At 41.8% G+C, this 13581-nt stretch overlaps 2 protein-coding genes across 2 annotated transcripts in view; one reads left to right on the top strand and one right to left on the bottom strand.

The window, feature by feature from the left end:
• The window catches only part of sorbs3 (sorbin and SH3 domain containing 3), a 119983-nt gene that overhangs the window by 78692 nt on the left and 27710 nt on the right, over positions 1-13581 (top strand).
• Positions 13-2692, bottom strand: LOC310783528 (uncharacterized protein; the record flags this gene model as incomplete). Its single annotated transcript, XM_083644411.1, has 7 exons — positions 2351-2692; positions 2142-2249; positions 1662-1831; positions 1264-1454; positions 978-1074; positions 634-833; positions 13-203 (listed from the first exon to the last, which is right to left on the bottom strand). The coding sequence occupies exons 1-7, from the start codon at positions 2465-2467 to the stop codon at positions 13-15; spliced, it is 1074 nt and encodes a 357-aa protein (XP_083500537.1). The 5' UTR covers positions 2468-2692.

The following is a 13581-nucleotide window of genomic DNA, read 5'->3' as shown; positions in this document are numbered from 1 at the left end:
CGCCTCGATGAATCACATCTTAATTACACCAGCCAATATGGAGAGAACATTGTCAAGACTGGTCAGCCTGTGTACATTGACAGAGAACTCCTCTGCCCTGCATTTGAGGCACTGGTCAGATGTCAGCATCCACTGGTCAACGCAGGTTTTGCAGCCAACAAAGCTTTTGCAGCAGATGGCAATCACAGGCTCTTCCATTAGCCCTGTTTGATAAAGAAAATAAAAAGGACAATACACATGCAAGATTAGAGTTCAATATATTATCTTGTCTGTACTTAAAGGAACAGTTCACCCAAAAATTTAAATTCCGTCATCTACTCACCCTCATGCCAGTTAAAACACAAGTAGCAAGTGGCTCTCCATTGACTTCAATACAGTGCATATAAAGTCAATGGAGACCCACTTGCTACTTGTGTTTTAACTGTCATGAGGGTGAGTAGATGACAGAATTTTAATTTCTGGGTGAACTGTTCCTTTAATCTACATATTACATGTTTAAAAGCATGGCAAGGGACAGTTTCACTATAACATGGAAAAGCAGAAATTAATGCTTGATTCACTTGGACATTCAATTTGATCCCGCTTAAAAAGGTAGACTTTAATATAGACCAAACAACAAATTATGTTACAGACCTTTGCATACAATACAACCAAAGGCATCCTTCATGTGTGTTATCATGGTGTGGGTCAGAACCAGCATGGCACCACTGGTGTTGCTGGCACACAGGTCCTTCATGACTGTGCTGACTTCACTCAGTCCTTGAGCAACCAAGATCACTTCTTCTATTTTATCATGGACCTCCTGAAGACCTGTGGAGTCCATATCTTTAGGACTACAAGGAGGGTTAAAAACAACAGAAAACAATTTATTATACAATATTCACCAGTTCTGTTCAGAATGATAACTTTTTTCTAAGAGATGTTATTTAAAACAAAATGAAAGACAAATATTGATAGACAGTAACTAAAATGTTTACCTCAGTTTCTTTCCCTTGGTTCCTTGCTGGAACTCATGGAAGATCTCCTCTGGGACAGCAAGAAACTTTTTTGCATTTTGCTTCCAATACTTGGATCCTAGCAAGAGAGGAAGACAAATCATGTAACAGATATAATGTAAACACTTTAACAGCTAAACAGAATACTTTGTGGGTCAAAAAATTAAGAGACAAAGAGAGCACAGTATTTAAGTAGATGGGGCATGTAGTTTATCAAACAAAGCATTTTTATTTATTATGATGTAATTTTTTTTTTTTCAATTAGTACCTCTTGTCCCTTCGGAGTCCACAATCGCATTTCCCTGGGCATCAGTCAGGATGAGAGGGTCATCACTCTGCAGGGCATCATGTATTTTTGCCAGGATACCTGTGGTTGTGGCTTCAAACTCAAACAGTCTGAGTACAACCATACGGGCAGGCTTCAGTTTCCCCTGGCTGAGCTCAGCAATGAAAACAGACCTAGAAAGATTGTTGTGGGAGTGATCAAATAAATTAATTCCATCTCAAATACATAGCCTACATTACAATTGATCCAATTACAATTGATTCAAGTTTTTAAATTATCTTGGTTACAACGAATCTTAAGAATTACAAAAACAAATACAATGATGTTGATTTATTCATATGTAGCTGGTAGGGGCTCTGAACTGATGGAACTGGGCGTACCTTTGGAAGGTGTTACTCATGCTTGCTCGGGGGGGAGTGGGAGCTATGGCCTGAGCAGCTGACCCTAGAGCAGCAGTGGGCTGTGCTGTACGGTGGAACTGGAAACGGTGCTGGCCTGACAATGGATGAGTCTGCTCGGCGACTGGTAGACCAATATCATCCCCATGAACCTGTAACAGTCACAGATGCAGTACCACATTAGTCCACTAGACCTCCATGCAGGTCTCAGGTCTGTCACTTCGCGTAACATTGGTGTGTGTGTGTGTGTGTGTGTGTGTCAATACTGCCACTATATTGTTCCTATACATGTGTGTGAGACATATTAGTGCTGTAGCGACAAGGCTTTATATGGTCGACCAACTTATAGTTAATAAAACAGTACGTGCGAAATCCCACAACTGCCGTAGCCTGAGTCTGTGCATGTTATGGTGCTGGCTATATCCTGGAGCAACACATACACACCACCAAGCTGTTACAAACCTCATAGTGGCCACGAGGTCTAAGGTCCAAGCAGCTGAAATGTCCAGCCGATCCCGGGAATATCGCCACATTGTCATCATCAGTTATGTACAGGCTAGGAGCATATACCTTTGAAAGAAAACATTGAGGAGCATTAACAAGTCGGCTAGTCGTGTGCTAGCATTGATCTTAGCATGTTCTCCAAGCAAACGAAAAAAAGTGTTACCTACCTGGAATATTCTGGCGATTTTATCGCCAATCATGTCGTCCTCCTTAAGCGTTAGCCTTTTGTTTCCTTTAAAAAGGATATAACTGGTCGAGTCCATTGTTAAGCCAGAGCTCCACATGAATTAGCACCGCACAACTTCACCGTGCGCGTCCTGGGCATTGAGCTGGGCATTGAACTAAAGTTCCTGGGGTACACCTGGGGTACACGGACCTTCCTGACAAGCGGACCAATCCGTGCGATTATTTATTTTATTTCCGGGCCGCAGACTGAAAAGCGTAAAAATAGAAAATAGAAAATGGAAATACAGAAATGTAAGGCCTTTCCCCGAAAACTACATTTTGAGTTTAAATGCAATCGTTTTTTTTAAAAAGGGTAATTAAATTAGTTGTCCGATTTTTGTTTCGGGAATGGAAATAGAAAACATTGCCCTAAATTTGTTTTTTAATTTGCGTTTCAGAATTGGAAATAGAATGAACGGAAGGTACACGGACCTTTTATGTGCCGTTAAAAGGGTGGCTAGCTAGCAAACGGCTAAATGAGACTACACTTTTGAGTCGATAGGGATATATACGTCAATAACGTCACCACTTCAAAGGGCGAACACGGAAATTCTCTTTCCCTCACCTGGTTCAGCCCCGTTCAGCCCGGGGTAATCAGTGCACACATCAACAACAGTCCAGGTTGAGTGCTGACGTGACGTGGAAGCCTATGCGACAGTGTGTAGTTCTGGATTAGCTTAGCTCGAGCATTTTACTTCTAGGGCTCGCATTTACGCTACAAAACTCATGAAAGTGGTCCTCATGTGTGAAGATTATCCGACGGAACTCTGGTTCGCGTTTGATTAATCTTGCGTTGCCCAGAGACCTTATTTGAAGCATCGCGGCAAAAACCCATTCAAAAATCCCATAGACAGAAACAGTGTTGAACCAGGAAGTTCGGGACTTCCGCATTCAGCCTACAAAAATACGTCATCCCTGCGGCTCTCTATAAAGGCATGTTAACCAGCTCCGCCAAGGGAGCTAGCTCTCTTGGTGTTGCGGTTAACATGCTGGACTCCCAAGCCGAGGGTCGGCAGTTCGAATCCACCCCTGGACAAGCCCTTAACATGGGTTGCTGCAAGTACCACCTACACAACGCCGTTACACAAGCATGCAGCGCAACGGTCACATCAATAGTAGAGACTGAAAAACAATCACAAATTGTAAAGTGCAAAATATAAAGTCCTTTAAAGTGACATGGCATGGTTAATGTTGGTGAGTTATTTATGTAACTTTGAGTGCTACTAAGTTATCTCCCATTTATTTACAGAAGGTGTGAATCAGCTCCTAGAAGGACCAGGAACGACCAAGAAGTCAGAGAAAGAGGTTAGATACATTTCTTGTCACAAATGTTATTAACATGAAATTCATGAAGCTTTGAAATCATTGCATTGATGAATGGGACATCTGTGTAAACTCTCAATGTACATATCATCCCTTGTGCAAAGGATAAAATCACAGTAGTCAAGGCCACTTAAAAGCAGCTGCCCTTGGATTTGATAGTAGCAGTTGTGGCTTTTTGACACTTTGATGTCTTGTCCATTATGGACCACATAGAAATCTTTGATGGTTGAGGCTGCTTCTGTTACGGTCATGTCTCTTGCTCCAAAATGGCACTTCATTTCAAGCAGTCCAGTTTCCCCATCATCACATGATGGCGTCTGGTGTTGCACCAAGAAACTGCAGCTCTGGTTGCAGCATTAGGCCAGCATTATCTAGCGTCTATATATTTCTCCTGGTAGAGCTGCTTTGCCCTTGGCTCATTTGGTTATTATCTTTCCAAAGTTTGAGGCTGTCAATCTTCCCTCTCGCTCTTTGTGCCATTTGTCACAGGCAGCCTGTGGCTTTGTCTCGACTTGAATCTTCCTGGCTTCCTCCAGGTTGAAGCTGTGATTGCTCTTTAGTGTAGATGTTGGGATGTGTATCTCTGGAGAGAGGGGCCTGGGGATGTTGTCTGCACAGGAAGAGGATATGGGCGGGGGATGATACCGGCTTCTTTATCAGTGGAAGCTACGGGAACAGACAAATAAAAATATGACAAGTACACAAACATAAAACATATATTTGTAACATATGAGAGGGAGGGCTAGATTGTGGTTATAGAGCTCAACAGGCACGTGACTTTTCGTGATGTAATTTGCCCCAGAAGAAACAAACAAATAACAACGGGGGGGGGCGGGGGGGGGATTTTGTTCTCGCTTAAACCGAATGTTTTATGGTCACTCAAGATTGTCTGGATCACGTGTTGGCTTGGTTCGAGCCTTAAAACTTGTTATATTTGCATTTATTGAACTTACTTCCGGGGCAAATTACCTCACGAAAAGTCACGTGCCTGTTGAGCTCTATTGGCACTGGTGTTATCATGCAGTCTTATGCTATTTTAGCCACAATGTCCCTTCAATTGATAATGAATGAATCATTGATTAACTCATTGAGTGCCAGCCACTTTTGGAGAACGGACGCTCCCAGTGCCAGAGTTTCAGAGCGTTTTCAGTGATTTCTCGAGGCCCACAGAATATTGTGTGATATTACTATGTAAACACCGAACACGCACAAAGAACGATGAGACTCTATTGTATCAGCAGCAAAAAAAAGTTTATTGATATCATTTTCCGTTCTTTAGTTATCAGCCGGAGAAGATAGGTCAAAAACAGAAAAAATTGGCGTTTCCATCTAGAAGCTGAGATATTGAGCCTTTTGTGAAATATAGCATTTCAAGCACATGACTGACTCTGAAGATAATATTTTCTGATGTGACACCTCAAAAATAATTTACTTCAATAAAACAGTGAAAACAAAGGAATTTTGTTTGGCAAAATAATATTTTTTAGCTGCAATCAGCAGCGCTGGCCCCTGCGTGCGCAGACCCTACACCTTCTTGCTGGTCTTGATTTACTGCTGGTGGGCATCAGATAGCTTGTTCGCCTGTCTCTGTCAATCGAGCCTGCTGTGTGGGTGTTGTGTGTTGTACGCTGCCCTGCGTGCCCCACCCCCCTCCTCCTCCTCCTTCGTGGGAGTGTCTCTGCGCGACTCTGAGTGTCGCTGCGTTTGCTCTCGCTCTGCTTTTGCTCCGTCTGCACTGAAAAGTGCGCTGCATCCCCCCGCTTTTTCACAACCTGTCCCGGCTCCCAGCTGAGAATAATGTAACTTTTCAGAAAGAGGCTGGTGTCGGCAACTAAATCATATGGAGGGGCTATTGCAGCGGAGACGGAGGAGCTCAATTGTGGTGTCAGCAGATTGACTGCTGTTCACAGGCACAGCTATGCTTCATGCATATCGATGCGATTTCCGTTTCCTCATGACTTCTTCTCTCTTTTCTCCTGGCCGTTCTCTAATCTGGAGAGCACTGTCGCCACCTAATGGGTCCCTAAAATAGCTTTTACACATTCGACAGCCACCATACTTTCACAGGAGATGGATCTGGCTTTGATACACGTCCCACCGTCAAAAAACGCAATTGACGACTTTAGTCGTCTTTGGCACTCTACGTCAGAGGTTCTCAAATGTTTTTCAGCCAAGGACCCCTTACAAGATAGAAAATATACCGGGGACCCCCTCGTTCTGATTTGTGATTTTGGGCTAAGCTTAATTGTTTCCACGGTAACGTGCTTGACTTTTAATTTGATAGGTTTGTTATTAGAATGTAATCCATGAACCATTTTAGATTTAAAGCATAAACTATTTTCGTTGAACTATGAAGATTTTGCAAAAAAAAAAATTTTTTTTTTTTTTATTACATTACATTTACATTACGTCATTTAGCAGACACTTTTGTTTTGTCCAAAGCGACTTACAATATCACAATTTGTCAACAGTACAGAAAACCACTATGCAACACAATCAATGACAGCCAAGATATTTTGATAGACTAGCACCATGTAGGAAGTAGTTTGAGAAGGAATAAGTAACATGTAGCATTTTATTAAAAAAAAAAAAAAAAAAAAAATTACTTGAAAACTTTTCGCGGACCCCCTGGCAAAGTGCCACGGACCCCCATTTGAGAACCACTGCTCTACGTCACTAAAGCAATTGACGACTAAAGTCGTCATTGGCACTCAATGAGTTAAATACAAATTAACCATGAACTTGTATTTGCAGGGGAAGAGCCAGAGGAAGAGCAAGAACAGCTGCAAGAGCAACCACAACTCGACCAGCATCCGCCTTCAGAGCTGCCCGCAAGGGAAGAGGAGCAAGAACTGGTGAGATTAAGGACAGTGCTGGCTCAGAGGGATGCTGAAATAGCTGAATTAAGAAAAAATCTGATTCCAAACAGACTGACACCAGAAATGTTGCACCCCAGCAATATTTCAAACTAATTACAGTATTGCACTGGCTTTAGTTATGACCAGTTGAACAACCTGAACCTATGCACTGTGTTTGCAGTGCCAAGCACTGAAACATCTCCACAAACTAGTGTCCCACTGATCTATAAGAGAGTGCATCAAGAAATTAATGAAATGCCACTACGTCACCAAATTTTGCTAGTTCTCTTGAAGTTGCACCAAAACTTTGACTTTAAAGGATCTGGCTTACAGATTTCAGATACCTGAACGCAGCACAGCCACTCTGTTTAACTCATGGGTTGACTACATGTTTGGTGTACTTGGGGAACTCCCTGCATGGCCACATAGAGACATCATAATCTCTCATATGCCAAATAAATATAAAATGGAATTTCCTACAAGTCTGGCAATACTTGATTGCACAGAAATTAGGATAGAGAAACCAAGTGCATTGGTGCTGCAAAGCCAAAGTTCCTCAAACTACAACCAACACTTTGAAATCATTGATTGCATGTGATCAACGTGGTGCTATCATGTTTACACCAACTCTTTTTACTGGATCCTTGTCTGACAGTGACAAGGAAATTGTTCATAAAAGTAACTTTCTAAAGATGCTGAATACACTCATGGAACATAACTACCTGAACAAGGGGGATGGTGTAATGGTCGACAAAGGGTTTCTCATTGAGAATGAGTTGGAAGAGATTGGACTCAGAGTAAATATCCCCCCTTTCGCTCAGTCAAACAGACAGATGGCAGCCACTGATGTCACCAAAACTAAAAAGATAGCTGCTCGCCACAGATGGGCGAAAATACATCATAAAGTATTTTGATACAAATTATTAATTAATTAATTATTTTGTATTTTGAAAATACATAAAAATACATTTTATAAAAACTGATAAAGAGCTGCAACAATTAGTCAATGCATCAATTCATTGCCAAATATTACATTAATTGCCTACTTTGATCATCTGTTCATCATTTTGAGCAATTTCTGTAAGGAAAATGTCCTAATTTTCTGATTTCAGCTTATCAAATGTGACATTTTCTGGTATTCTTAGATGGTAAATCATCTCTTACTCCTCTGTGACAGTATTCTCCAATGTGTACCCTCTAACACATTACAGTTCTTTCATTTCAGTTTTAGCTGTTTTTCAGCACAGCTAATTTCTCCCTCACTTCAGCTGTTAATCACCTTCTGTGAGGGCTTTTGACTTACAGGCAGCATTTCTACATGTTAACCTCAAGCTTTGGAACTTTGACCATGTTAGCCCTAGATATCTGACATCATAATAGTATCCCTAGAGATGATGCGCCATGGCTGCAGTTATGGAAATCGCCGGATCCACGGGCTCCCAAAATCATGACTGACAGACAGACAGACACCGCCCACCCACCTTGGTGCCATCGTGCAAATGTGCGCCATCGGCTCATACTACATCAGAGTTGCTTGAGTGACATCACTGATGACATCGCAACTGCCTGAATAACATCACAGTTGAGCAAACAGTGGCTCAAGTGACATCACTGATGACATCACAATTGATCGAGTGACATCACTGATGACATCACAATCATGACCCACACTGCCGTCACACACAATGCCACCCACTTTGCCAATTGTGCCAGTTGTGTCTTGATACATACAATATGATACACTGGTTTGAATATGCAGTCATTTGCAGATAGGCCAGTGCATGCAATATATAATCATCAATTTATATTAGTAATTTATCTCTGGGGGAATTTCCACCAGCACAAGGCTTCATACTAGACGAAGAAGTGATGTGAAGTCTGACTCAAGACCCACCCTACTCTGCCTCTGATTTGTCGTTGAGTTTGTTCTGAGGGTAAGGCAATCAGAGGTAGAGTATAGAAGTGACATGTCACATTTTTTTCCTCCACAGTTTAAACCTGTGTCAATGGTAAGAATGTGTCAATTTGAGAATAAAATAACATAAAATTAAAGAAAAAAGTATTTTATGTATTTAAAATACACAAAATACAAGGTCTGAAGTATCTTGATACAAATTGCATCTTATTTTTCTCGGTCCAGCCAATTACAAAATACACAAATGTATTTGAAATACGTTTTTTAAATACATGTATTTAAAATACTGCCCATCTCTGCTGCTCGCAGAGTTCACGTGGAGAGTGCAATCGGCAAAGTAAAGACATTTAAAATTGTAGCAGGCAGAATCCCCAACATCAGGTTAGGCAACATAAATAAAATGTGTTATGTTGTGAGCATGCTGTCAAATTTTCAACCCAACATACTGTAAAGTGATCCTGTGTATCCTTGTGTAGAGCAGGGTTTCTAACACATGATAAAGGCTGGGTAACTCCCGTCAGAAATGATTATATTCCATGTACAATGTTGTTGTTTTTTTTAATACGTGATTGAGCAGATCAGTGTACACTGTACTGTTGGTGATTACAATAAAGTGGCATACTAATGTGACCAGAGCTGTTTTGATTGATCATCTCTACAGTGCTGAGCCTAAGCTGTTCCACCCTTTGACCTCTGGGTGTCCCCGGAGGTCAACTCAACACCACTGATGTGATGTAGAAGAAAACAATGCAAAAGGTAGAAAAGGCCAGCACTCAATAATGTCCTTTAGGTGTTTAATACATAAAAGGTACAGCAGCAACAACGTACGCATTTCAGCAGGTAGCCTTCATCAGCGTTGAGTCAACGCAAAGATTGTCATCTAGTGGTTATTTGCATAAAAACACACAATTTGGTTAGGAAATTATTGTATCTTTATTTAAATATTTGCTTTGATTAAAAACAAATTAACTCAACTTGTGGTACTTGACAAAGTAACGTATAATATTAATGAAATCCTATTGGTAATAAGTTATATTACTGAGTTACTGTAAACTTAAAGTTTATATTAAGTAATATATTACATGTAATGTTACTTTTGTAATGAGTTACCCCCAACACTGATCCCAACTGGAGGTAGCTATGGAATGGACGCTGTCCTGGTATCTGGCTCCCTCTGTTGGTGTGATGTGTGCATGGCTGAGAGAGGGGATGCCAGATAAAGGCAGCTATTCTGAAAATCACTTATTTAGACAGGAATGTAGCATTACCAAGCCACTCTTCCTGTTTCATTCATTAATACCGTACTTTCTAAAGTGGAGTCCCTCCCTCCAGCCCTCCCCCTTTACCCTCCATGTGCTGTTTGTTTAGATCCCCCCACCCCCCACATGCAGACTAGAGACACATTGTTACGTCACGAGAACAGCAATCAATTCAACCAGAAGATACAGATGCGTCATGGCCATCTTCTCTAAAAGATACCAAGACATTTTCGGACAGCCTCTATGATAATGGTAAAGGTAAAGTCCCACAATGTGTGAAATTTGTTCTCCGCATTTGACCCATCCCCTGGGGGAGCGGTGAGCAGCAGCGTGTGCCGCGCTCGGGAATCATATGGTGATCTAACCCCCAATTCCAACCCTTTGATGCTGAGTGCCAAGCAGGGAGGCAAATGGGTCCCATTTTTATAGTCTTTGGTATGACTCGGCCGGGGATCGAACTCACAACCTCTCAGTCTCAGGGCAGACACTCAGACCACAAGGCCACTGAGCTGGTTCTGATAAAGGAGAATGCCCACAGGATGTCTGGTAAGATTAAGAAATCTGTTTTTGTCAGATTTGCTGTCTGACATACTGTTGTTCTCGGGTCAAAAATGCAGCGTTCATGTTGTAAAATATAAATTCCATGCAATTCTCATTAGAACCACTACGAGGCAGTGTTGTACTGCTGATAATATTAATAGCCCCCCCCCCCCACTAGACAGGAATTATTATTTCAAGTTTCTTGCAAAGAATGATTGATCATCTTGAAAATACACATAATAATACTAGCACTTGGCAGAAAGCACTAAACCTTGCAAGACCCAGAGAAGCAATGATCCACTCACAATCACTGCAAATTGATCATTAGTGGCCTCAGGGGCATTTATTTATTTATTTATTTATTTATTTATTTATTTATTTATTTATTTATTTATTTATTTATTTATTTATTTATTTATTTATTTATTTATTTATTTATTTATTTATTTTCAGGGACAGTGCAACATTAATGAACATTTGCATGTAAATGTGCCGGATTGTAGCCTTAGCTAATTTCCAACCGTAGTCCCTCGACAGGTAGAGGTAAAGTGCAAAAAGTTTAAAAAGAAGAAGAAATAGAAAAATTAGTGCATACATAGGGCAACTGACAGGGATATGATGTAAGTGACATATACATACTGTACATATGGGGTAAAGAGGAGAGGAGACATACATATACATGAAGGAGGCATTTAACTTTCCAATTCAGGTGTGCATATACAGACTTTCAATTCAGGTATGCAATACAAATAAAGCAAAAACAGGAGACATTAGGGACATTGACTAAGGTAGACATTGGACTTTCAGGGTTATACATATACAAAAAACAACACATGAAACAAAAGGGTTTAGATGTGGTCGCAGTTTTGGTTTGATCTGAGCCATGACTTTAACAGCCCCTTGAAGGTGCGAATACTGCTACTCTCTCCGACTGACATTGGTAGGCTATTCCACAGTTTGCTACCTCTGTAGGACAAAACATTTTGTCCTACAGAGGACCGTCTCAGAGGTAGTTCACAGTCGCCTCTCGATGAGCTTCGCGTGATGTTCTGGGTAGCTCTCCGCTTGATAAAGTATTCTAAAGGAGGTGGTGCTAGCCCATGAAGGATTTTATAGATCATACAGGCAATTTTAAATGTTTTATAATTGTCAAAGCTGAGGAGCTTGTACTTGAGAAGGATATTGCAATGATGGTAAGATGTAGGTTTCTTATCTAAAACTTTCAGAGCCTTTTTATATAGAGACTCGATGGGCTTCAAGGTGGTTACTCCTGTGAAGGACCAGCTCGTAAGGCAGTAGTCTATATGTGCAAATATCATTGAGTGGAGGAAAGTTAAGGCCGCACTGTCAGTCAGAGATGCTCTAATCTGCCTGAAGTTGCAGAGATTGAATTTGAGAGTTCAATACCTTTTTAATATGACTCATGCATCATGCAAGCCACAATTCTGAGGGGGCGACATTCAGTGGCGACCAAAGGTCACCGGCTAAAACAATTTGGTGGCGACCTGAGGTCTGAATAGATCTGCAATGATTCAATCAGTCTGCCCAGATAAAGTGTGCTGAACCCACTCATGGTTGATTGATTTATCTATCAATCGGTCCATTTAGCTATTTCTAAAATGTTGGTATTGCTTCACCCAAAATGTTATTCACATAAAAAGTCCACAATGCAACTTATTTTAAAGAACTGCATCTTGACCCGGAGACATCAAATGGAATTCAGTGTTTTGCTAACTACAGTATAACATGTGATAGTGGTGGTAAAAACTAACAGCTCACTGCCATAACAGCTCTGGCTAACATTACAATGCTAACTTTAGCTGCATAGTAGGTACAAGTAGCTAACTTGCTATGCAAACTATGCAAACTATGCCTATAATAACTAACATTTCATTTTCACATGTTTGAAAATGGGATTGATGCTGCCATGATTACTGTTTTTATTTTTTTTTAATCTGAGGGGGGCACCTGCCCCCCCCCCCCCCCCCCCCCCCCCCCACGTGGCCTAAATATCATTCCTTCAGTACTGAATTGTTTGCTGTTCATTGACCACTGAGTGGTGAATCCACTGACAGTAATCCAAGGCGTTAATGAGGTGCTGCTGGTTGGTTGACATGAGTTGTCTCAAGGTCTGAGGTGGAGACAGACGCGATGAGACAGAGAGATAGAGAGAGAGAGATGTGACCTTTGGTTGGTGATCTCACAGCCAAGCTGTTAAATATTTATCTTGGATGGCAGAGCTGAGAGCAGCTTCTGGACTCAGAGTGGTGGAATCCAGCAGGCTGCTGTGGGAACAGACTGATAGAGCAGAGTGGTGGAATCCAGCAGGCTGCTGTGGGAACAGACTGATAGAGCAGAGTGGTGGAATCCAGCAGGCTGCTGTGGGAACAGACTGATAGAGCAGAGTGGTGGAATCCTGCAGGCTGCTGTGGGAACAGACTGATAGAGCTGTCACTTATCAGGAAGTCTGCGAAGCCTGGAACGGACACACAGAGATTACAGTAAGCAGATACAGTTGATCCACAACCACACTTTGCAGCAAGTGAAGCATTAGCACGAGGTAAACCTGCTTCTTCTCCTCGCTGCCGGGTTTTTCCTATAGCCTACTGGGTGGGTAAATGGGGCCTGGTATTGGAGCAGAGCATGGAAACACTGATTCTTCGCAGAGATCCTGTGTGCACGCCCATGTGTGCGTGTGTGTGTGTGTCTCTCTGTGTGTGTGTGTGTCTGTGTGTGTATTTGCACTTGTCCATGAGTACACTTACATTATACCTGTAGTGTGTGAGGTGACAGGTGAATACGCTAGGCTACTTTACTAACTGAGCCATCTGGATCTCATGGGATGCACACTGGTCTGTTTGTGTCTGAGGTGAAAGTGATAGACACCAGATCTAAGACGTGACATATTGAATATAGAGTGAGGATTACTGGCTGATTATGTCACACAGGTCTGGAAATGGCCTCCTCCTTTCCCTCACGTGAAACAGTAAAAGGCAGTGCGACTGCAGCTTGTGCCTGTATGGGAATCTCTATTATTTCCAGCTGTGGATGGAAACTATTACTGAGTCCCTTCTCCCTGATGAGCTGTAGAGAAGACTGGATGCATGCACAGACGCACGCACACCCACACACACACACGTGCAGTCATGCACACACGTGCACACAAATGCAAACATACACTACACACATACACACGCCTACACACATTCAGACCCAAGCTGAATCATTCGCCGGAGATAAAAGACACCCTGTTGGCCTGAAAAGAGAGGGAGGGGGAG

Source organism: Poromitra crassiceps (genome assembly GCF_964638095.1).
Source record: "Poromitra crassiceps genome assembly, chromosome: 10".
NCBI classification, from domain to species: Eukaryota; Metazoa; Chordata; class Actinopteri; order Beryciformes; family Melamphaidae; genus Poromitra; species Poromitra crassiceps.
This window is presented reverse-complemented; position numbering and strand designations above follow the sequence as displayed.